General features: G+C 33.8%; 1 protein-coding gene across 1 annotated transcript in view; it reads left to right on the top strand.

Annotated features, from left to right (window-relative positions):
- ERC2 (ELKS/RAB6-interacting/CAST family member 2) overlaps positions 1 to 25,964 on the top strand; it is a 311,703-nt gene that overhangs the window by 121,560 nt on the left and 164,179 nt on the right. Inside the window, exons 7-9 of the mRNA XM_062008749.1 lie at positions 18,290 to 18,427; positions 24,024 to 24,164; positions 24,713 to 24,853. Coding sequence (XP_061864733.1) covers positions 18,290 to 18,427; positions 24,024 to 24,164; positions 24,713 to 24,853 — 420 coding nt within the window. The remainder of the gene's footprint in view (positions 1 to 18,289; positions 18,428 to 24,023; positions 24,165 to 24,712; positions 24,854 to 25,964) is intronic.

Below are 25,964 nucleotides of genomic sequence, written 5' to 3'. Positions count from 1 at the left end.
TCCCTTCATGATTTAATCAGTTGGGAGCACACTTTCATAATCTTATAAAGGGCTCATGCTGGCATGATGAAGGACATTATTATTAGTTTTGTCACTTTCTATCAGAACACTAAATAGACTATTATGTGATTGGGACTTTTGCAATCACCAAGTCAGAGTTCTATTGTCTTTCTGGAATGAGATAACAAATTATGAAATAACTAGTTCTGTAAAACAGACCAGTATTCTGACTGCAGATTACCAGTGTGGTTAAAAAAAATTAGGGAGTCATTCTGGTGTCACATGAAAGTTCTGATTCTTCAAAGATACTATGATAAGTATTGACTTATATTAAATAGTTCTTCTAATAATCTATGCCCACTTTAAGTTACATCGATCAGTGTACTGTTAGAAAACTATACTTTGGCTGCTTATGCTTGCAGCTTTGCCAAATTCAGATAAGGCAGTCTGAAGGTGGGATTGAACTAAGTTTAGCTAATTATGCATCCAAGATGGTGGTGTTATCCCAAAAAATTGTCAAAAAATGAATCTTTGGTGGTTCTGAACAATAAAATGCATCCTTATGACCCTTAAACTTTGCATATGGTACACATCAAGGCTATTTGAATACATACCAAAAAGACTCAAGCTTATCCAGTACAGTTCTTTGGTTGCTCTCATCCTGAATGCTGACACACTGAGAAGAGTGTCATTAAGATCAGATGCAGTGATAACTTTCACTTTCCTTTTATTAATTGAATTTTCCATTTTTTATAACCCACTTCAGTTTTAAGTTTTTATAGATTATAAAAGGTCACTGGAAATATATGCTTCAGTTAGTGAAGCCTAAAACCATAGTTATGAGCTTATGTACTTGAAATCTATGGTCATGATAAAGTTTTCCATCTGTGGCTGAACCTACTGTTCTTTTCCAATGAATTTCCTACCCACTGAGGCTAGAAGCCCAGCACTTTGTTGTTCTCCCCCTTTCTCAATGATTTGCTTGCTACTGCTGAATTTCTTCTTCTACACTTCAAATAGCGAATGGCTGTATTACACACTTTTGCTTAGTGACTTAGTTAAAAGTAAGCACTTGCTTTTATAAGGAAAAATTACTGAATTCCTCAAATGAAGTTTCATGAGATTAAACAATCTAAAAAATCTTTAATCTAATGCCAGTTCCATAAACGTGGTAATTTTTGAATACCAGGTATATTGTAAATTATGGACCATCTATTTACTGCAGAGATATTCACTGCACATTGTCTTGGTATTAAAACTCCTTGGAGATGTGCTCATAAAAATTATATCTGAGCAGATATAATTTATCAGTGGCATCTGACAAATTAATGAAATGATGGGAGATGCTTGATTCCCAGGGTTTGGAAGAATTTGGAAGTGTCACTAGGTTTTGGTATAAGTAGCTGAAACTACAGGCATGTCTTAGTTTACAGTAATTGGTTCCCAAGTATGAGGGAGAAGCATCCATTCTTTTGTATGGCTTTCACTTGTCAGAAAATATTACAAGGAGCAGCGTGTATGCAGTGTTTCTAGAAAGAAAGTCAAAGTAGTGTGGTTCATGTAATATACATCTCTGAACAGGAAACAAAGGGACATATTTATTTGCATGTTTGAAAATTCTAATTGGATTTTCGTATCTTTTTCTAAAATATGATGTAATACAATATATAAATGAAAGATTAAAGCAGCTCGCTTTGGGGGAATATTAAATATGTATATCAAATATATTAAGAATTTCAAAGATAAATAACTCAAGTGTAAAAAACATAAATTATTCTACATTAAATTATGTAGTTAATTTTGAGAAAGCTACTCACAGCTCAAATGAAGAGAATTGAATAGTTCAAGGCTAAGGTTATAGGTAGCATATAGTAAAACAGTACACTATTTGCAAAGTAAGCCTGAGCTTAATGAGCTGCTTACATAAGGGTTTCATACTGACACCAATACTACTGGCAAGGGAGGAAGCTGCTACTTGAATCTGAAATGTCAATACTAATTAACAAAGTTATCTTTAAATAAGATCCTAATTGTTAATCGTGCTGAGAAAGCAGCCAACTCACATGCTGGGAATTTTAATCTGTGTGAAGAGTAATATTTCCTTTTCTATAGAGTTGGAGGAAATTTTTTTTGAAGTGTGAAATAGTTAAATTACATATAATGTGACTGGATGAAAAAGAAGTAGTTGTCATATTTGGGAGGTGCAGAGGAACACAAAGGAATTATTTTGGAAAATGGATGACTGCTTATATATTTGAGAAAGAATGAGGGGAAATCGGAATTCCTTATGAAAAGAAGTATGTTTTTCTGTGAAATAGTGTTCCAAGAAATTTATTCTGATAGGAATTAAAAATTATAAGGGAGAATGTTACAGATGTAATGGAAAATAGTTTTCTGTTGGAGAGGCTTCTCAGCTTTTCCAACTGATGCCGACATTGAAAAGGAGGATTCACAGGAAAGTACTGCAACTGTCTCTGAATCAGCAGCCACTTCTCTCTGCATGTTGTAACCCAGTATAGGATGTACTCTCTGCCAGACTCAAAAATTTAGATTTACTGGACTAGATTACCATTTTAGACATATTCTACAGTAGAATAAATGCTTATATGTTAAAAACATAGCTCTAGCTTCAGAATATATATAGGTCGCAAGCTGGGAAAATGCTGCAAAGTAATACTTGAACGAAACCCACAGTCATTTTATTCTCTGTATCATGTTTTGTTACATAGCATAACTGTGATTATACCAATATTGGTAGATATGTTTAGCTTGTGTCTTTTTCCTTTGGGATACATAAGTTGTCACCTTCAACATAATCCGCTGTGAAGGTGGGAACTGTGCATCCTGACAGGCTTATATATTTGATGATGTTATATATACTACTTACTGCTACATACATAGTGGGAGCCACTGTTGATACAACTAGTTTGGGGAGATTTTTGTTAATGATAGAAGTATTTCAAAGCTGTAATTGCTTCCTGCTTGGGTAAAGTGAGGATTTTATTTACAAAATTGAGCGAATGAAATATTTGGATATTATTTGTTTTTATTTGAGCTAATGCACCATTCACACTGGAGTTTCATGTATTAAAACTAAGGTTGCCTATAAGCAAAGTATAATGATATATTTTTAATTTAAATAAATGAACCATATGATTCTGTATCATGGTAATGGTCACGATTTCAAATGTGGTGTTACCATTTTAGCACATTTTAGCTGAAATTACTACAAAATTGCAAATCATAGTTTTGTGAAATGCCTCTTAGCAAAATAAGTTCATCGACTTGTTAATTACATGTAGGAAAATCTGTGAGAATACAATTTTAAATCTTGAGTGATTTAAAAATGGTACATTTTGTGTATAATTTTAAGCTTCTTTCAACTGAGAAATTTTGTCATAATCTGATGGATGAAATATTTAGCAATGTAGTGACTAAATAACTTGTGATAAACTGTTCTGACCTTACCTTGAAATAAATAAGTAAATCTGACTACTCTTCTTCATCTCCTTGCTTGGATAGGCAACTTGACCTAATGTATATCTAAGTTCCTTATATCTGGAAATAAACATTTCTTAAAAAATATAATGAGTAGGCTTACACACTAGCAGGGGTTTTTTACCAATTTACAGTAAAATGTATATAAAATATACATATATATAATATGTATGCACATACATTTTTATATATAAACATACATACACATTTAATATATGTAATATATATTATCTACTTTTTTATCCTCATAGTATCACACACGTTAATTTATGCATTGCTAGAGCTCATTGATGTTGGCAGTCATTGTTTCCTGGTGGTATTCCATTGCTGTCCATCTGACTGAGTAATCTGTGACTAGAGACTCTAATGCCTTGGTAAATTGGGTATTTTATCACTTTTGGAAAAGCATCACCCCTCACCTTTGAGTGGAGCTCTTATTGGCTTTATGAAAGCACGAAGTTCAAAGACTAAAGAGTAGTCTTCAGATAAGTTTAATGGTAACAATAAATGAGAATTGTTATCTTCATACTTCTCCCTTTGTATTATTGTTAGCAGATGTAGCCAGAGGTAGTGGTGCCAATTTGGTCAGATTGCTTTGATAATTTTCTTGTTGCCAAGTAGTATGTATTTCTTGGTGGCTGCATCAGCAGTGCTATATTTGAATACAAGTAGAACAAATCCAACTTTAGAATGGAATATGAATCTAATTCACTTCCTTCTAGCACACCTGACTTTAATTCTTAATGCCTAGCCAGGCACAGTGCTAAGATCAAAGTGAAGTAAAGAGAATGGAGTAGAGCACTTCTTGGAAAGCAAAAATAAAAATGGCATACCATTGCATAATCTTTTATATATGAAAGAAATATTGGACCTATTTACCATTCACTTAGAAATAAATCTGCAGTAAATTTACTAAAGATAATTATGCCAGTGTAAAGTCTTATTTATCTGGGAGAAAAATCAGGCCCCCTATATTTATTGCCTAAGCAATGTCTGGATTTGACAGCAGAGATCTCCATTCACGTCCCTAGACAGGCACAGAGTCCTTTACTGCTCTGTATTTAACTCTGTGCCAAAGTGACTGTACACCACAGGAATTTCTATACATTGCTCTCTGTCATGCTTACTGTTATCTTGAGTCAGGTGAGAAGCTGGTAAAGCTCCACATGCATTTGTAAACTATTTCTTTTAAAGCAGGTGTTTGTTTATAGACTGATTTGAGAGTATGTAGAAGCATGTTTTAAATATGAACGAAATACCTGCTGTGACCTATCCCAAAATCTTAATCTATGATTAAGTCTGGATTTTTGTTGTGACTGTCATGGGAGCCATAAATACCTTGATTTGAATGCATGTGTGTGTATATATCTATATATGTGAATATATAAAAATATATATGTAAAAAATCCCTGACTTATGAGAGTTTCAGATTTTTGTATGTCAGGAGGTGGGTGTGATAGTAAGCAGCTGAACAAATGTGAAGAACTTCAAAGTATAGAATCTAAGCTATATAGGAAGGTAATAGAAAACAGGAGTTTGCTAATTTAGTTGCATAATAGATCATCCCTGTAAACTATCTATGGGAGCTAGTCTTGTAAGTTGTGTTAGATTTACAAAGCATGATTTCTTGCATGACATGTGCCTGCCTGTTCAGCAATTTTCATTGTATACTGTCATTTTATGAAATATAATTTAATTCAACCTCTCACTTGAAATGTCTGAATTGCAACTTCTTCCATTAAATTCCTAGAAATCATTCCAGCTTTGGGGAGGGGGAAGAAAACCTGCTTTATAAACAGCTAGCTGTGGATGGGACAGCCAAATGAACCAGTTAATATCATCATCCTTGTGAATAGCCTTGCTTTGGCAAGGCAGGAGTGTTTATTTTTTAGGCATATTGTAATGTTTGCAGCAGTGTTTAATGCTGACAAACTCATCCTCTTATTGAGACCTGTGCTAAGATTCATGCTGCAGGACATATTTCTCAGTAGGGGCTAAATCTGGGGGGTTTGGGGAGCAGATCTGGGATGGGATAGGCAGTGCTGCAGTCACTGATTATCACTATGCCTTGTATTCTGCTGCAAAAACTATTAAAATACACTTGAACAAAAAAAAAAAGGTGCAGAGTTTGTTTAGTTTCAGTTAAGTTTTAGTATACTATTTACATAATATCTGATTAACACTCATATAGGATACCTCATTACCTTTGTGAACTAATGATAACCTAAAAATTTTCAGAGTAGAGCAGCAGAAAATAGTCTCTAGTACTTAGTTCTGGAACAAGCTCTTTCCCGTGTCTAATAGTTGTTTACCATGGAACTGGCCATCATTCATCATTTAAAAAAGTCCAGACTGTTAGTAGTATCTAGCATAATCTGAATGGGAGACACTGAAAATGGAAGAAATGTCAGACTATTGTAGCTTCATTGTTAAAGCAATGCTCAAGTTCTTGGAAAGAATTGGACTATTAAAGTTAAGCACTTTGAAAGTGTAAAGTGTTCATGAGGGGAAAACCTGACAAAAATTAAGTCCCATAATAGTTCTGATGCCTGAAGAACTACAGAGATAAAATAGTCAACCTGTGTAATATATTTTGATACAGCCCATATCTCTGAAGGACTCCACAGTCATCTTAACTGAAAGGTCCTGCACTCTTCTGAAGGTTTTACCTAGTGTTGATCAAATATCACCTTGGAGATGGGCACATTTCAGGCAATAAGAGAAATTAACATGGTGCTACAAGGGCTTAACATAACTGCATCTGACAGTTGCTGCAACTTCTCATCATACTATGTAATCATTTAAGATGAACTTGTAAAAATTTGGTGTAAAAAGTAGAGAAATATATATCAGAGAAAAAATATTACATTTATGTTACCAGTTCTTATGTAGAATGAGGTCGGTGATGTTGCAATAACAGATGACCTCCAAATATATCTTCAGGATATTTGCCAAAGGATCAGTGAGTGGTCTTCATGGACCCCTTCATCAAGGATTGTTCAATAAGTGAAAAAAAAGAAAAAAAGCCAAATTAATATGGATGGTTACTAGATTAATAAATTGCAGATATCAACAACCTAATAAAAAGCTGGGTTGGGGAAAAAAATAATTTCTGTGTTGCAGATCTGCTATAGAAGTATTTTCCTTCTTTTTAAATAGCTGATATTAGAAGTTAAGTTAAACATAGAAACCTGTAGATTTCTAGGAGGAGATATGTGATAAAGGAAATTCTGTCAAAGATTAAAAATAAAAGGTATTTTTTCCCCATCCTGTCTTAAACACTGAACTATGCATTTCTACTTCTTATTCAGACATTTATATAAAGCATTTCTGTGTTACCTTTGCTGCTGTAGAAAATCTAAATTGTTCAGCAGATGTTGATTAAAGACATCCCAGTTGCTGCGTTTAACATTTCAGTTTAAGTTTAGTGGTACTTTGATAGTTTATACATAGAAAGACTGTGTCTGGCCTGCAGTAACTAATGGTGAAACTCAATATGTGCATTGTCTTTCGTGCAGTTATAGTGCAAATATTAAATTACGTGGATCTTAGTTATCTCATGAACATTTTGAGCACTTAATTGATTAATTGATTTAAACTTATGTACATTGACCAAATGTTAATTTAGGATGATTTAAAAAAGACATCTTTAAATAAAGAGGGCAGGGAGATATGTTACCCTTCTGCAAAGCTTTTCTTTCATGTACAGTCATTACATTGTCTCTTATACATGAATATAGATGGGCTTTGTGACAAAGGAACTAAAAGAAATCTTTCCAATAGAAAGGTTATTATTATTTCTAATTCCTGCCTAAGTGTTTAAGTTTTGCTACTCTGGGTATTTTACTGCTTTTTACCACTGACACTTAAATAAATTAATATAAAAGAGTATGTGAAATTGGATTCCCTATTTCCAGCTCCTGAATGCAATTTCTGAGGGCAGGATGCACTTCCAGTAAAATTCAACGTATCTGTATTAAATTCATCTAGCAATCCTAGATTTTTGTCTTGTATATGACCCTTTTCACTATTTTCATTTAGAAAATGTGATTCGGTATTTCAGTTAGGAAAAAAAGTTTAAATGCAGATGTGGAAAAAGAAATAGTGACTAGCCTAAAAAAGAAATTTGGATTTTTAATACTAGGAAACTGAAGGGGGCCATTAGCATCAATTTATAAGAGTATTTGGAATGGCATGTGGTAGTAGAAATCGCCACTATTCCTGTCTGGGTAGCAGAACAAAAGATTACAACCTCTCTCTAGATAGTCTTTGTGTCATCCCATGTGAAAAACCAACTTGATGTTAGATATGTTATTGTCAGAACAATGATGCAAATCTGAAAGTTAGACGCAAAGAATAGAGACCTGAAAGGGACAGATATCTGGCTAAGCCTAAGAGAGTGTAGTTTCTTTAATTGTAATATTCTGAACTTACAGGTATCAAAAAAGAGGAGAAATTATTTTTGACAGTTTAAAACCTAGAGAAAGAGTAGCGTGAAATCAGATTGACAAGGACATCTGCTAAGTGATTGTATAGCCTTCCAATGGGAAAGGAAATTCAATTAACATAGGTTTTCTGATGCTAGGTGTAACATAGTCCTGGAAAACATCTTAGAGCATCATAGTGCATTCCACTGCCCACAAGCTGGATTTTAAGGAGATCCTTACAGTGAATGAAAACACTGCATTTTCTCTAGGGATTAAGCCAGGCTTCCAGCCCGTCTACGTCACAGTCTGCTCAACCTTTTCACTTTGAAATGAAGTACAGTTTGTAAGGTTTCTGCCTGTTATTCAGAATGCTGTATTATGTCTCTTTTCTATAATGAAAAAGAAGTCTTTTTTTTCCTGGATATCTGCTTGTTTTGCTATCTTAATAGTTTTTCTAAGTATGTGAAAACATAAGTCAGGATGAGTTACAGTAAATCATTCTCTCTTTTATTTTCCAAAGTCTATTTAACATTTTACTGATGGAGATTTCTTCAGTTTTACTGCTTTGTTTTCATTGATGAATGCTTCTCATTTATTTATCAGGGCTATATTGCACCTTAGTAACAATATTGACTTCAACATATTATTAAGTGAAATAATTTTATTTAAAATGAGGTAATGTACATTTTAGCTTCTTTCTTGTGACACTTAAGACACCAAATCCTAAATCTCTTTCCAGAATAGATGGGTCATAATTTTAAAGCCTGTTATTTTTCAATTTCTCAAATATGTTTATGTTTTAAAATAATGCCCAAAACATACATATCTTATGCAACTCCCCATTCGTTTTATACAGCATATCGATTTCTCTGTGTTCATTGCTCTGGAAAATTTCTCATACTGCTGTCTAACTGGCTCTTGCTCTCTTTCTGCATCTAGATGTGCCTATTCCTACTCTTTGTAGTTTCCTGTTGCAGTATTCCCTCTTGCCCAACACTTGTCTGTACAATTTACCTGCTACCTCACGCCACTGTGCTCTCAATGTGAGTTTGGGTTAGAGTTAAAAAAAAGTCTACCAGTCATTACTCCATAACATGTAAAATTCATACACAACCAACCCAGATTGAAAATCTGCCCCTTAGAGTATATACAGATGGTTGTTATAAGAAGCATTAGCATGTTAAGGATGAATGTCCACCTCTTCGTAACTGGAATTTATGTGTTAGTCTACTTAAATTTTTTCTTACTATTATATTTACTGTCTGGAAAATACCTATTGCATTTTGAATTAGATCACAATAAATATATATAATGAAAGAAAAAAACCCTTTCAATGGATATCTCTCAGACTGTGAGTCCTGCTTAGAAGAGTCCAAGAGTCAAGCTGTTTTGTTCAGAGGATTTATTGGTCCCTGAAGAGGAGGAGACAGAGACTGAGTATTTCCAGATACACAAGTGGATATTATCAACCCAGGCTTCTTTTGGCTAGCTTCCTGGTGAAGGTTAATTTTAGCATTAAGTTCCAGCTCTTTCTCAGCTGGAGTCTGGTAACAGAAGCCAAGCTTTCAGTCTAGGAGCTCCTTTCTGTGTGACAGCCTTCTCCTCTCTTGGCTCAGTTTGCCCATTGACCTGCTTTTATAGCCCTGTAAAAGTATCAGCTGACTTGAGGGCAGATCCCTTCCCTAAGCAGCCCTAGGGGAGTGTGCTTCTCTCTATGAAAACTCAGCATACATGTCTTCTTTCTTAATGCCTGTTGATTCCTCTGAATCCTTCTTGTACCCATAGATTTGAATCCTGTATTATGGAAGGAATCCAGAATCTCACAGTAAGTGAAAATGAGTGAATTATTTCCTGCAGTGATTGCACAATGAAACAAACATGCTTGTTTCAGAAGGTGGAGGAGGAAATACATTTATCACTTTTTATGTCCAATTGTAGTTGCATTTGCTTCTAACTATTGATGCACTAGGATGTTCTCAGTTTCTACCTGTATGTGAGATAGTAGGCTGATGTTTCTGATTACAGAATGAAGCACATTATTGCAGGTACTGACCAGGCAATATGACTGCATATTCCCAGTAAATGATGGACATTTTCTCAAAGTGTTCAACGGTTCATATGTTCTTTTCCTTCTTTATACCTTTTCTCCCCTCTCCAGAATTAAGGGACACATGTATTTTCTTTAGGTAAATTTCCAATCCTGTTGGAGTTTTTTTTAGATACCACAATGATCTTTTACGCTTTTGTACTATATTCCCTAAAATTTTACTAATATTCAACTGATACTCCATGGGTTTAACAAACAGGATCATGTAGCACATAAAATGACATGGGAAATACTTGCACTTTACGTGAGTAAATATCCTGGTTCTACCAATGACTTATTTGCTTTCCTCAGTCTACATTTCAGAAAGTTTAATTACGGTGTAACATCTGTTCAGAAGCTTGATATCAGTGTAAATTTCATGCCTTCATTAATCACAGCCCTTTCTGTTTGCAGCTTTACAACCATACTGTGGTGAATGTGTTGAGTGAACCATCAAATGGATGGATAGAATGAACATACGGGACTAAACTGTTCAGTAGCAAAAATGTCTTCTAGACTCTAAAATATCTCTATATTCCTAAATCACTTGCTCCTTAGGACAGAATTTGTTGTAAGCAAACCTAACAAAACACTTGTAAGTTACAATATGCAACTATTAGTCCTGTTCAGGTGACAGAGCCCCAGAGCTGTGTGTTTGTGTGACAGCTAAGAGGGGTTCACTGGCTGAAATTTTCTTCGTAGAAGTGGGCTTCAGGTACTGCAAATTTGTGGAGAGCTTATTTCTTTTCAGATTATTGTACCTGTGAAGTGTGTGAGCTTTGAGTATATCTGAAACTTTCGAAGTTTGAGAGGAAAATATATGAATGATATTGACACAGAGCTTGTTGCCTTTACTAATAATTTGAACAGGAAGTATAACTTCTACAATAACCTGTCCTGGTTATCCTGCTCTCTCATCCTGGAGGCCTTATTGCTGCTAGTGAGATGTAAACAGAAGAACTGGTAGAGTTCTTGTGACAGATTTGGGAATTCATTGATGAGAGAGCCACTTCTGGTGCTGCCATCTTTTAGATTTTGTCTTTGTGGTTGTTAAACATTTGTGTATCTGTTCAATCTTTTTTTCTGGGGAGTCTTTGATTGAGCATCTTTTGTTTAGAGATGGTGATAATTTTTTACATTAAAGGCATTTGATGACATAGAGGTGGAAGTGACTCAAATATTTCAGACTTCAATTTTTAAAAACTTATACCTGCTGACTTGGAAATTATTTTAGTTCTTCTTAATGTAGGTTTTGGCTTTGTTCATACAAAAAAAAAATGTATATCTTGAAATAGAATGAAATGAAATCCCAGGATTAGTTTTTTCTTTGTTTTTTCTTAGATGTTTTTTAGAAATGCTTTTTGACCTGGTTGTTATTAGGTGTGTAGTGTTTATCCCTCTGATCAAATTCTAACTACCCTTAACTTTTTCTTTTGTTTGATGCTGACAATGTTTGTTACTTCATAGCTTTTAAACCTCTCTTCCTGTTTCCTTTTTTCTTCATTTCATTCCTTGAAAATTCCTATCTCCAGGTGTCAACATCTGTGTAAACTCTTGGTTTTGTTCATCTAGTGTTTTCTTTACCTTTGGTTGCTACTAGAGCTTTAGCATTCAGTGGCAAGAGAATAATTTTTTTATTCAGAGTACCAATGTCTGTATTCTGATCTTTGTTTGCATATTTAAGTCCAACTCTGAGGCATGATGTCATCTTTGCCTGTCATCTTGAAAGTCCACTTTTTCTCTAATTGTATCTTCAGATATTTTTCTTTTTTATTCAGTTGCACAAGGAGTTACCCATACATGTTGCACAGCTTATTTCTTTTGAAGAGTGTGTGCAGTTTGATGATCTCTGTCTCATGTCCTGTGAACACTACTGTTATTTTATACATTCAGCTTCATAAGTTGCTGTTTGGGAATAAACAAAAATGAATTACCCACTCTTTTCTACAGTATTTCCTACCAGATGCAAACATACAGTGCATCTCCAATATATCAATTGGTTTTTCTCTTAACTGTGTTTAATTTGCAGTATGCACTTTAATGGTTTATTTGGTACATTAGTGACAGTTTTTGCAGGTTGACAACAAACTGGTCATAAATATGTTTATAACATGTTGTGTAGTCCTGGAATAGAAATGGTAACAAACATGAAGCAAGCACTCTGTTTCTCTAACTCATAATTACAGCTGAATTCACAGTGCACGTTTTTGGAAGAGAATTTATTCTAGCCACTGAGGAAGGGAAGTTCTCTTGCAGTCTTTATATAGAGCCTTGCCTAACAAAATTAGATGTACTTAACATGTCAGCCCAAGACTTGTCATTTGTTCTCTATGAAATAGTACACTTTGTTTACTTAACGTGTCAGTGCATACAACAAAGCACAGCATAGACCCATGGGTGTAGTTTCCCTAGTAGTTCCTGGTTGACAGTGTTAATAGTGGATAATAGTGGCATTCTGTAAGTACAGAGAGAGGTATGTCTTAGGTGAGTTATTGGTTTATGTTGTTTTATTCAAGCTATTTCATAGAGAATTGTTTTAAAGGGGCATTATATACATCAGTACAATAAATAATGTGATAACATTACACAACAAATTATGTTGAAAAATAGATTGATTTCACTGAGAAAAATCATGTCACAGATGCCTTCACATTCATTTATGAAGTGTAGTATTTTATATTGCAGTACTTCAGTGAAGATACTAGAGAATATGAAGCCTCATCTTGCTTAAACACTGTGTAATCTAGTATCTTCCTGGCCCAAAACACTTGCTACTTTGTTAGAGACAAATTTGCATGTAAAGTTTGGCTTCAAATGAAGCGAAGTGGGAGATGATTCTGTTAAATTGGATAAAATACACACAACCAGGTGTTTCTTAACAATGTAAATATAGTAACTTAAAAAGAAGAGACAAGTATAAGAATAATGAACAACCTTGAAAGTAATTTATCAAACCCCAGTGCTAATCTGATCAGATGTGTAATTCTAATGGAAAAAAAATCAAGCAGTTTGAAGAAGCAGAAAATGTTTTGTATACAAATGCAGTAACTTTGGAGGGAAGCAATGTAAGTGTACTTTAGGAAAAGATTTATCTCTTTTCCTGCTTTTTTATTATGGTTTTGTATCTCTTTCTGTTTTATAAAATTATCAAGTAGAACAAAATTCTCAAGGATTATTTTGTTTCCTACTTCAATTATGTGAGTTGGGAAGGTAGCAATAGGGTAATTACTAGCTCATGCCACTTCTCTATTGCTCTTGTCATCAGGTGAATGTGAGAGCTGATATGTGAAGCAGCATTTGCTTCATTAGCTCCTTCGTGACTGTCACCATGCAGCTGCACTTAGCTACTTTGAACTGTAGTCCTGAAGAAAGTTTAAGGTAAAAACTATTCAGATAGATCAATTGTCTTTTGTGAAAATCTTAGACTCATTGACTTGGAGACTGCTTTTTCCTCACGCACACACAGTATCCATGGTTGGGAATATTGTTTAGCATGATTTAAAGGGTTATGTAAAATGTATGGACAACTTTACAAATACCTTTACTGTCTCTGATTTAGTAATCTGCTGTCATGCGTACAGTGTGGTGTTCAGCTGGTACTATGCTTTGATTTATCTAAAAGTTCTGATGTTTGAGAAAGTGTTATGGGGCAAAATAATGAAACAATATAAAGCTAAAATACCATGAGGTATTTTGTAATCTAAAGTAAGTACAATGCTGCTGCATTACTCCAATTTGTACAATATAAATTTAGAATGTAGTGAGGAAGGCACTCTGGAAATAATTTACACTGAGGACAAAGTGCAATTGGCATCTGTAGGTAAGAAATTTTATTCTACTGAGAAATAATCAAGCATTTTGGTAGTGATAGAAACTGCTTATGAAGAGCATTTTGTCATGTCAGATTAGCAAGCTTTTTTCCAATTATGTCAGTAAAGCCCAAGATCAGTGTGAATCTTATACTTCAATAAATATATGTAGTTGCAAGCTGAACCTCCTCATTTTGGAATATTTTTAATAGTTTTATATTTTAGTATTTTTTTCAGGAGAACATTAATTTTGTTAGATTATAAATATATATTTATTTTGACTTGAAAAAACATTCATAATTAATTTTCTCTACCTACTTAATAGGAAGAAAAAGAAAGTGAAAGTTAGTGGTACTGAATGATGAAGCACTTCTAGGGCTAGTCTTTTCCAGAACAGAAGACAATCCTGCAATGTCACACTGGTGAAGCAGAAGTTGCCATTCAATTAACTAATTTTTTAAATAAAGATCCTGCTTAAATTGAAAAACATATTTAGATTGTATAATGAACGTCAGTGGAAAGCTTTGGAGCCATAGCTTCAACTGCTAAAAGTAGAATGTAATAGTACTTGGGAAATGGGTAGTTTTCTTTTTCTTAAAATAATAAGGCTTTAAATTTTTTTTTTTAGTAAGTAATGAAGGTGATATATACAAAAGTCCTGTTTCCTCTTGTGTGATTCAGTTTTAAGTTGAAGGTGATGTTACATTATTCATCTACTTCACTAGAACAGACATGACCTGCATTTTGACATGAAACAAATCTCGAAGATTTCTGCCTAGGGAAATTTAGAATAGGGGAAAAGGAATTTCAGATTGAAAAAGTCAATTTTATAAAATACTTGTCCAACTTATTTAAAACTCAAGTACAGAGCAGAAAGGAAAATATATGGAGATAAGTTATAAGTGTATGGATTTACAGTTTACTAACTAGGTCTAGGAAGATTCTGATGTATTATTTCTTACAGTGTCTTACCTTCTCTTATGTTTTAATTCATATCTCTGAAGGCAAATTGTTGTAGCATAGAACATTTTCCTTGATTATATAATTTTCTTGCAAATTGTAGAGTACATTACCTTAATTTTGATAATGAAAGTAGTTTTCTTTTGAGAACTTGAGTTACTGTAGAATTTTAAATCCTGTCGGCGAGTGAGATTTAATCCCTTGAGTGTTTCAGAAGCATTCCTGAGGCTGTCGCCAAAAAGTGACAAGATTAGCACTTGCAGTTTATTGACAGGATGCCTCTCTACTTTTATCTGTAAGGGTAGTGTTTTCTGAAAAGGAATAAAGTAATTCTTAAACTCTGGGAATATACATACTTTCTGAAAAAAGTGACCAGGTTCTTTTCACGCTGTTCATGGCACAGGGACATAGCAGTTTGCAGAGACAAGGATTACACGCTGACAAAACTACACTGTAACTAATTTCCTATCAGACATAAGTATAAATGCTTGAGGATTAATTCTTAGCAGCCCCTGTCATGAATTCAAGTATGCTCAGAAGTCAATCGTTATTCAGCAATAAAATTGGATCCTTACATCCATCCTTTTACCCAATTTATGTTGGAGAATGACAGAGATTACCAGAGGGCTTGTTATTTCTTCTGGGTTTAAAAATCACCCTGGAAGAACTAAATATTTTGTGTTCCAAGATTTTGGCATATGAGACTGCTCAATCTCTTTGTCTCCTGTAGTTTTTTTGAGATAATAATTTGTGAGATTAACTGGTCATAAAATCTTGTCTTCATTAGTGGATCTTTGCTAATGCCATGCTCATCCCAACAAACAAACAAATACTCTGCAGCACTGATTCTGCTTTCACATACCCCAGTGTGGTCCTGTTCCCATTCAAGTACTTTCTTGAGATTTATATAGCACGAATAGAAGAATAATCAGATCTTTTCCTCTTATTTTATCTATGGACTATGGAATGAATGACTTAGTTTAAAACAGTTGTGATTCAGTGGGGATGTTTTTAATTTGCTGCCTGTTCTCTTTACCTCAGAGGAAAGAATTTTGTAAATGCTGAATAATTTTAGAACACGTTTTCTTGGTTAAGAGTTGGATCATATTTTAAATTAGTTTTAAGAGGAAGGAAATCGTGTAAATGCTGTGGAATTCAGATAAGCACTGTGCATAGGAAATAAGTACTTTCATTTAGGGTGCCTAGAGTTGGTAGGTCAAGCTGATGATAATAAAGGACCAGATCTTAACTTTGTTTCAGAGAACATGTAATCAATATTCACTCTCCTGTTTTATTTCCTTTTTGCTTAAGAATTTATTCTGGTGAGGCTGAAATGTGCAATTGCTTAAGTATTCCACAGGGTGTCATGAGGTAGTTGTTAGAATCACTAATACTTGGATGAAAGTAAAGAAAGAAACATAGTGTGCAGTCCTCTGAATGCCAGTTAATGTAATTCTAGATGTGACTAATACACATGCCATAAAATAAAAAGTTCTTAACTCATTAACACATGTATCTTATTTCTGTATCTGTCTAAAATATACACTCGAGGAAAAATATTATGAGAGGTCGTTTACAAGAGTGAGCTATTCTATGTCAGGTCCTCCCAAAAAACTCTTTTATATATACTTTAGTATTTTATAGTTCACAGAGCAAGTGGAATCTTTGTGCCATAGCAGTAATCTGACATACCAAAATATCTATATATATAAGAAAAAAGGTCCAATGCTTGTATTTCCTATGCTGTTATAAAGAATTTCTATTTGGAATATTCTCCTCCAAATTTACTTTGAAATTTTATTTTATAAATTTTAATTCTTTAAAAAATTAAATATATTTAAACAAATTTTATACAATGCACACAGTTGTAGTGTGGATATTATTGTTTGTCAATTATCGATGCATATAATGTCAGAACTGAATTTCAGGCTTTTTCCTGTACATGTATAACAAGTAGGAGGACAGTTTTCACCAAAGTATGTCCCAATTGAAAGGGTGTTTTATTATGGTGATACATTTTTTGCATATGGAGATCAAATTTTTATTTACATTACTGCTGACTTCTGTGAAGCTGCATATGCATTGAATTCACCTTAAGCTTTGTAGAAGAATTTTTAAGTACTGTTTAACAGTAATTATGAAGAATCCCGCTTTTGTTAAAATCTGAATTGCTTTAAATGGAAATGACATTGGCCATGAAAAAACATACATTGCTTCATGACATGAACAGCAAAACTTCCTTCATTTCAGTAGCGGCAGAACATAGTCCAAAGTGTAAAATCACTGATGAAAACAAGAATCATGAATCCCCGTTGACATTAATAATTTTTCTACTTTTAACAGCATATATAAAACCAGTATTGAACAAATAATTCCTTATGGATTTAGACATATTTTGTCATATTATATAAAGTGGTAGACCAAAATAATAGACTCATTATTGTTAATATTTATTGTGCTAAGTATTATGGAATAAATTTTGGTTTTCCATCAGTGTCATGCTAGTGAGTGGCACTGAGTGTGGGATGAAGGGAGATTGATTCTTCTGAGAGACAATAACATTTTATACATATAGCATACCTCATGTCCATTCTGCATTATGCCCAGAAGGTGATAGTGCTTTACAGAAATAGAAGGTGACTGCCATGACAATCAGAAGCTGAGTGCTTTTATTCAGATTTGCTTATAGAATCCCCACAGTACTGTGGACGTGTATTTCTGCAAAACCTTTCTGGCTTAACCATTATAAATAATGACCTGTTTAACAAACCAGTGTGTTTACAGCTACCTTAGTGATGTGTTAAAACAATTGCTAGAGGAAGAAATAGACATATTCAAAGCAGTTGTAATATGCAAAATAAGTGTGACATACCTTAAATCTTCATTTAGATGAAGAAAGTGTGGCAGAAATGATGGCCTTTGGGTTGAATGTTTTGGTCTTAGTGGTATTTATGTTTTGGTTTGGTTTGTTTTTTTTTTCTTTCTTTATCTGTTTTAGTTATGTTTGTTTCTGGGTTTGGCTTTTTGAAATATAAATATGCTGATCTCTGTCCAGGTGAGTTTCCTTTGTAGCAGGGCATTGTGGAAGATGAGGTTTTTAGATAGATAGAATATTATCTGTCTTCTTCTCAGTTTCGAGGCTCACAGAACTTGCTTTGCCTGTCCCTTTTTGCAACCAGAATAATCTAAAGGGGTAATACCACACATACTTTGAATTGCTGAGATAATGCAGTACCTTAAACTAAAGTTATTAATATCAGAGTATGGTTAATAAAATACCTGACTGCACTGAGATTTTTTTCCTATAATTTGGCAATGATACTTTTTAACAAAGGAAATCAAAATAGAAAGGATGGAAGTTAAAAACTGTTGATATTGTAACATGTAAAAACTTGGCAGTATACTGAGGCATGTGTGATACATATACATTCACTTGGTCCTAGCACCCAAGTCCCTCTTTGAATGTTAAGAAAAGGTTGATGAATATTATCATCTGTTTTTATTTTCAGATTGAAAATCTACAGGAGCAACTTAGGGACAAAGACAAACAACTAACTAATCTAAAAGACAGAGTGAAGTCATTGCAGACGGATTCTAGTAACACAGACACAGCACTAGCAACCTTAGAAGAAGCTCTATCAGAAAAGGTAATGTTTTCTCATGGAACAGCATTATGTGCTGCTCTTGTGGGTAAAGTGTGTCCAGAAAATGGCTTTTTAAGTTGGTCTGGCACCTGTAATAGAATCTATGGGCCTTGTCAGGAAAGCAGGTGGCTCTGTTCTGGTAGGATGAGCAAGGAGTGATTCCTGACTACTGAACTGAAACGGGACTCTGAGGTAAAGAAGGATGCCCTTTTAAATGGGGATGGAGTAAATGGCCCGGGATTTTTCCCTTGGTCAAGGGGATGTGTGATTGTTCCCTAAAAGAACTAAAAGGCATAGACACTCAGCTTAAAGAGGATAAAGTTTGGAATGTTTTTATGGCTTTGTGATCTTGATTATCCTAATCTTTTGTCTGTTAAGCAGAGCCTTCTGAAGAGCCAACAGCAAGTGACTGTACCAACTGTTAGCACTTGGCTTGCTGTTAGCACTATTGATTTCCTACACTTAATTTGTAAGACAAACTATCTCTTAAAAAAATGAGAATTACTTTTTTATTTCTTTGAAAACGATATGCTTTTAACTTGAAAAATACCTAATAGAAGGGATAAATGTAGACTGTTTAAATTAGTGGTAACATTCCTACCAGTTTCAGTGAGGTCAGAGTTTTTCTTCCAGTTAACTTTGAGTACGAGGTAATCCAAGTGAATTTATATGCCAAGAAAACTAGTAAAAAACTCCACTTTTTACAACTCACAGACCTTGATATATATCACTTAAATGTGCACAGATGTGCCATTCTGCAGTGTATGAATATATTTATGACAGCATATGACTTTAAAATGCCACTGTGGTGTTGGCACTGATGTTGGATTTTTGATTTCCTTGTATATTTAATCACCTTACTAACATTTGCTTAGTCAACAACAGTGAAAAAACTTGACATTACTATTATTTCTGTGTCTTCGTATGGATAAGCTTACAGCATGTATACGATAAGTAATTTTACATGCATTTTGTTTATCTGCTAATCTGGACACAGTGCTAATCAGTCTCACAGGATATAAAAGAAATGATACAAAGTAGTTTTAAATCTATTTCTCCTCCTTGTAAACTATCTTTTCTGGCTTAATCTCTATTGTCACTTTCATAAAATGTCCATAGAGGCAGCTATGCGTTTAAAACAGTCCTTTAACCATCGTTTTAGTGTTGTCAATGTAGAAAGCAGAGTGAGTGTCACACTGTGGATTTGCCAGTTCTCCTGTGCAGCTGAGCATGAAGTAGATTGTCAAAAGCCAAAAAAATCTTGTATCCCATTTTCTGCATCAGCTGTATGTGCAGCACTTCAGAGAAAATGCACTTATGTGATACTTCTTAGCAAGGATAATTTGCTAAGTTGCAGTCTGCTTCACTTGTAATGTTATTTCTCTTGAAAATATTAAATTAATGACACTCTTCTAGGGTTCACAGTAGAAGCAGCTTGTGTGAAAAGATTGAATAGGTCATGTGTAGGTATTGAATAGATTATGTGTAGTCTTCACTCCCAGAAGTACAAAAGATGAACAAATACTGAGTTAAAACCCAACCCAACTAATGACTGGAAATTACTTGTTTTCAAGTCATTGTGTTTAAGTACCATTCTAAAATGGAACTATTGAAATAAATGGAAAATAATAAATAAATGTAAAATTTTTTATAATTTAGAAGAGGTTTTTTATGTATCTGAAAATAAATATTCTGTTACCATCAGGCACACAAATTATAACATTTTAGTAAACTCAATGCATTATTTTTTAATATTGTCTTGAGGATTTGTTTAAAAATTGTGCTTTCTTCATATATATGATAACTTGAAATGTGGCAACACTAGAGACTGATACGGAAATTTTGTGTCAAGCTTTCTTTGATTGCTGTAGTAAAGGTTCACAGTTTGATAAATCATGCTAGTTGGAAATTAGGTGAACTTAGATACTTCTCTGAAATGTATTTTTGCAATTCTTGTCTACTTCATTTGTAATTGCATGGATATATGTGAACAGACACTTTTAAACAGAATCAGTGTGATTAGTGGTTTTTCCAAGTGGAATTGATTAGAACTCACATGGGGTTTCTAAGGTTGAATTCTGTACTGAATTCTGTATGCAGTCACTGTGTGTGCATACAGTCAGCTGAGAATGGCATCTTTCCTGCCTAGTATTTTCAGGCTGCTTCAAGACACACAATGAATACTGTGGAATATTTTCCTCTTACAGAGACTTTGATCTTTCACAGCTGATGAAGACAATGGTACCTTTTATAAGAAAATGCTTTTGAGAAGTGGCATAAAGCCGAGTTGTGCTGTGGTTTGTGGTGACTTTTTCAGTTACACAGTCATTACTCATAAAAGTTAGATAGTAGGATATAAAGGGAAGTGATATGCTTCAAGAGTTCTTCAAGGGAAGCTCTCTTAGTGACATGGTTATTGTTCTATATTATTTCAGAAATGCTACTTTGTTACTCTAAGGAAAAGATACATGGAATTATTAAATAATAGCCTTTTTCTACAAATGAGCTTTATATCTTTTACTATGTGACCAGTCACGGTGTGCTACTGTGGGAAATACTTATACAGTTGAAGAATGGTTAGTATATTAGGAAAAAAAAAAATGGAAAGTAACATTGCACAGTAGAATTAATACGAACTTTTGAGAAACAGTGTACTTCATCTTAGAGCAGTGGATACAAAGAGGAGGAAGGTTCCAAGGTCAAAACATCTCTCTGTATATTTTCAGTTGTTTATTGTATGGAAAAGTCATGCACAATTTCATTCTCATGAGTTTCTTGAAGTTTCTTATCCACTTTCATGGATAGGTTTCTTTGTCTTAAGTGTAGTGTCTGGGATATTGAAAAAAGCCAATAGGCACCTTTTAGAAATTTCAACTTGATTCTTCTTGTCTTATTCTCCTTCTTGTGTCTTCTGGCAGCTAAATACTGAGATTGAGATTTTGGCTCTGAAATAGAAAATATGGCTCCTTATTCTTCATGAAAATAGATGGAAAAATCTATCTCTCAGATTTTTTTTTTTTTCCATACTGACTGATTATATACCTTGGTAACAGTAAATGAGAAATTACTGTAGACATCATAAAGCAGCATCCAAATTTCCTGAAATGGATTCTTTTTAATGTCTCATGTTCTATTTTTTGTTTTATTTTATTTGTCATCATGTTAGGAGTCAGAAGCTAATCAGCACAATTTATTCACTTGTTGACTACATTTTAGAATTAAACTGAAAAAGCTGTTAATTCAGCTCTTTACCCCTGAGTTTTGAACAACTTCTAAACATGGCAAATTCTTAAATATTACATTACAATAAAAAAGTAGGTTCACTCCTATTAAAAGAAGTTTTAAAATCAGAATATGCAAAACTGCTATCAGCTTCCTTGATGTTTTAACAAGAAACTTTTCAAAGAATATCTCAGCTCTTGGACTGGCCCAAAGCAGCTCAAGAGGCTGCTTTCATGAAGCTGGTATTTATAAAGTTGTTCCTACTGTAGCAGCATACAGCAGATAAGCAATTGAGCATGTCTGATAATGGAGCTATATGCTGTGGCAATTCAGTTCCTGCTTCTGTGATAAAGTGCAAATAGATTAGACCTGTGAGGTCCTAGATTAGTGTATGGGGAAAGCTGGCCAATGCAAATAAGACTGAAACAAGAACACATTGTTGGGATTTCTGCAAGTTAGCTGTTAATCAAGTAAAACATGGCCTATTAGGGCCTTTTAACACATTTTTGACATTTAGCCTTATGGAGCTGACAGATAAATTAGTCATCTTGTGTGATTGACTTAGAAAAAAATTATACTGTTCATTTATAAGATGAAACAGTGTTATATTTAAGTTGTTATAGAGAAAAAAAATCATTTAGATAAATCTTCAAGGATTTGGTATAAAATTATGTCAACATATAACAAGGTGGATTCTGAAACATTGTTAAACTATTTCCCTTATTGAGCACTTCACTTAATAAAGTTAATATTCAAGGGATTAAGAATTTGTATCATTTGTTACTAGTAATTCAAGTTATTTAGTATCTCTTATCATCCCTTTCTTGCATAGTTATATAGCAAAAGCCAGCGAATAGTGATTTTTTTAAAAAAACCTCTAGTATATTTGCTGGTTTATCATTTATGTAATACTTGACAGTGTTGCTGCTGAAGTACCTTCATTCTGCATGAATATGTTTCTGCCTGAAATCCTGCCAGTTATGAGTCAAAGGGAGATTTTTACCACTGGGCTGAATGAAGCCCGAAGTTGTGTACATCTGCAGGTCATGGGATCTCAGTGCATAGTTGGTTAATACTGACTTGGAAACATTTAATTACAGATGACTTTTTACCTTTAGCTTTGGCAGTATCTTTTTTTTACTGTGTGCTAAGTACAATGCAGTATGTTATCAATGTGTATTTCTTTCTGAATGAAGTAAATAGGAGTGCGTTTTATACGAATAGTCGACACTGTACTGTGAAGATTCTTACAGTAATACTAATTTGGTAATATGTATCATCAGTTAGCTACATTGTAAAGGGCTCACTGGTGTTACGGGAATACAGATACAGGATGAAACTGACAGTATGATCTTCCATCCTTTGGAAAAGATTTTCCTTAGGAATTGTGTAGCAAAAATTAACTATACCAATATTCTCATTACAAGATTATTCAGTATAGCAGTCATTATTTTCCAATGTCTAAATCTTTCCTAAATGATGTTGCTTCTAAAATGATACTAGTAGTTCCCCTATACTCTGCTTAAATTGGCCTATTCCCAATTCAAATGCAATCTAGTGGTTATTTTATTTCACCCTAAATAATTATCTCTGATTATTTGCATACTGTAAGTATTAGTAGAATATGATTTTTGAAGAACGTGATCAAAGCTTAACAAAACCATACTACTGCATCTGCTTTTTACATTTCACTTCTTGAATTGATCACCTCATTCTTGACTGATGATTTTTAGAAATCCTTATAATGGTAACTGAAAGTTAGCAAAATATTTTAAACTGTGCTTGAGTTTAAATGTATGTAAGATTACTGTTAGTTAGATGGAGAAAAGTCTTCGTTTGGATATCATAAGTTCTATCAGGGTACTTTTTCTATATTTTGGGCAACTTGATTTTCCTTCCTCTCAAAATAAAAAAATGTAAACTGATAGTTACTGATAGCAAGTGACTGATAATATAATTTTTTTGACTCTTCAAAACTTCTTGTAACCACCGTAGAGACTACTAGCATGTAGAAAACGGAACCAAATTCAAGCTGACTAAACCAGTCATGACCTCTCTGTTTTCAACATTTATTTGAGACTTCAGTTGCTTGTGAATAAAGGAAAGAAATTACTTTCCATATCTATCAGAAAGCAAAATATATTCATATCAGTACAGGTATTTAATTAATTTTCTGTAGTATGTTACTCTTATTAAGTATTTAAAACCTTGATCTGATGTTTTTTAAATGGGAGGTAATCCTGCATTGGCTCTAGTATCATGAACTCTGCTTCTGAAGGTTGATTTTTTAAGTGCTGCTTAATGTAAAGAGATTTTGTTCTGTCTTTTCTTAAAGTGATTCCCAACTTTTCCATTTTACAATTCTTTCCTTTATTAGGAAAGAATAATAGAGCGCTTGAAGGAGCAAAGGGAGCGAGATGACAGAGAAAGACTTGAAGAAATTGAATGTTATAAAAAAGAAAACAAAGACCTGAAGGAGAAAGTTAATGCTTTACAAGCAGAACTGACAGAAAAAGAGGTCAGTCTTTTCAGTAAAATCTATGTTGTTCTATCTATGTCATGGTGAAAGAAAGTGCATTAGGATGACTCTTGAATAATTTTAAGTATGGAAATTCTGACTTTTCAGTGGTCAGCTTCTCAACTGCTATTTTCTTAAGCATTTTTCATAGTCCTCAATTTTGTCCGTAAAATATTGCTTTGGTTTTTGTATAGTTGTGTGTTCTTTCTTCTACATTTTCCTTAACATAGGCCTCCAATAGGCTTAAATATTCCATTGTTACTTTTGTTTCATGTGTCAGTTATAGCAATAAACCTCAGAGTAATTGTACCTGCAGAATATAATGTCAATTTGTCTGTATTATTAATGTTTCTGTTTCACTGCATGTCAGCTCCTGTGGTTCCAATTGGTTGTTTTCTTAAAATGGTGTCTTGCTATCAACGCTTACCTTTCTGTCACCACTTTTTGGGGATGGGGAGGGGGAATAGGATCCAAATGATTACTAAGTTGGCAATGAGTTAGTGTCCTGGTGACTAGGAATTAACTTTTTACTCTTGGTCATTTTTCAGTCTAGTTTAATCGATCTCAAAGAACATGCATCTTCATTGGCATCAGCAGGGCTGAAAAGAGACTCCAAACTTAAGTCTTTAGAAATAGCCATAGAACAAAAGAAAGAAGAGTGTAGTAAGTTGGAAGCACAGTTGAAAAAGGTAAGTTCCATGTTAAAACAAGCAACAACAATCAGAAAATAAAAAATCAACACCCCACACGCTCATTTTGGAAAGATGAGCTAGCTTACTCTTTTGGAGTAAATCTAAAACCTACCCCTCTTACGCTGTTTGCTGATGCTTGCATCAGATACTGCTAACTTTTTCTTAAGAGGCTTGTACCAAAGCCAATAGTAAGCTTCATAAATTATCTTGAAAAACTGTATGAGGGATTTCAGAGAAGCTGCTACAAGTAGATGAGCTGGGATCAGGACATTGGAGATAAAAGAGAAGGGCACTAAGAAAATTTCAAATGGGCAATTTGTTTATGAATTTATACCACTATTCGAAGTTAGACTGAAATATTTGCAGCATGGGAAAAAATTAAAGGCTTGTACAAGAAATGTTGTACTTGCTAATCTAAAAGTTTCTGCTAAACTCTGCTAAAATGAAAACTCTTAGCTAGGTTTTATTTTGGCTTTTTTTTTTGGCGTTGTTGGTGAACAGATGTTTTGTGGTAGTGAAGCAAAATAATGGACAGTTTATCTCAGCTAACAATTCTAGCTAGTATTTCCATTCATCAAGTAGTGGAAGGATGCATTTAAAGGAAAATATACAATTCCTGTATCTTATAACATGATTTTATTTAAATTGATGCATTAAAATAGTTTTTGCTTAAATGATTTGCAAGTTTGTTGATGCCTTTTCTACCATACTTTGTTTCTTTGATCCTTTTCTGTGTCATTTAGTAATGTCTGCTCTCATTGTTTGAACACCAACCTCATGACTTATTTGATGGGTTTAGGCATTATGTTTGCCTTCTGCAATTTGTGACTGCATGTATGTGAAACATTATCTACATATTTTTATCTAATGTTCAGTTTTCTAGAAAATAACAATTATTTGTTCTGTGAATGTTACCATCATTAGGATAATATTCTGACAATCTTTACTCAGATTGATAATTTCCTGCTCTGTCTTTAAGCATTGTTTCAGTAACCTTACCTGTGAAGAAGGTATTGGAAAATATGAAGGGTATCAATGTAAACCTTAAACTTCTATTATTTTAAAATTCAGAATGAAAGTGTGTGATTATGTGCCTGTGTTTCATATT

Source organism: Colius striatus, chromosome 15, assembly GCF_028858725.1.
Source record: "Colius striatus isolate bColStr4 chromosome 15, bColStr4.1.hap1, whole genome shotgun sequence".
Taxonomy (NCBI): Eukaryota; Metazoa; Chordata; class Aves; order Coliiformes; family Coliidae; genus Colius; species Colius striatus.
This window is presented reverse-complemented; position numbering and strand designations above follow the sequence as displayed.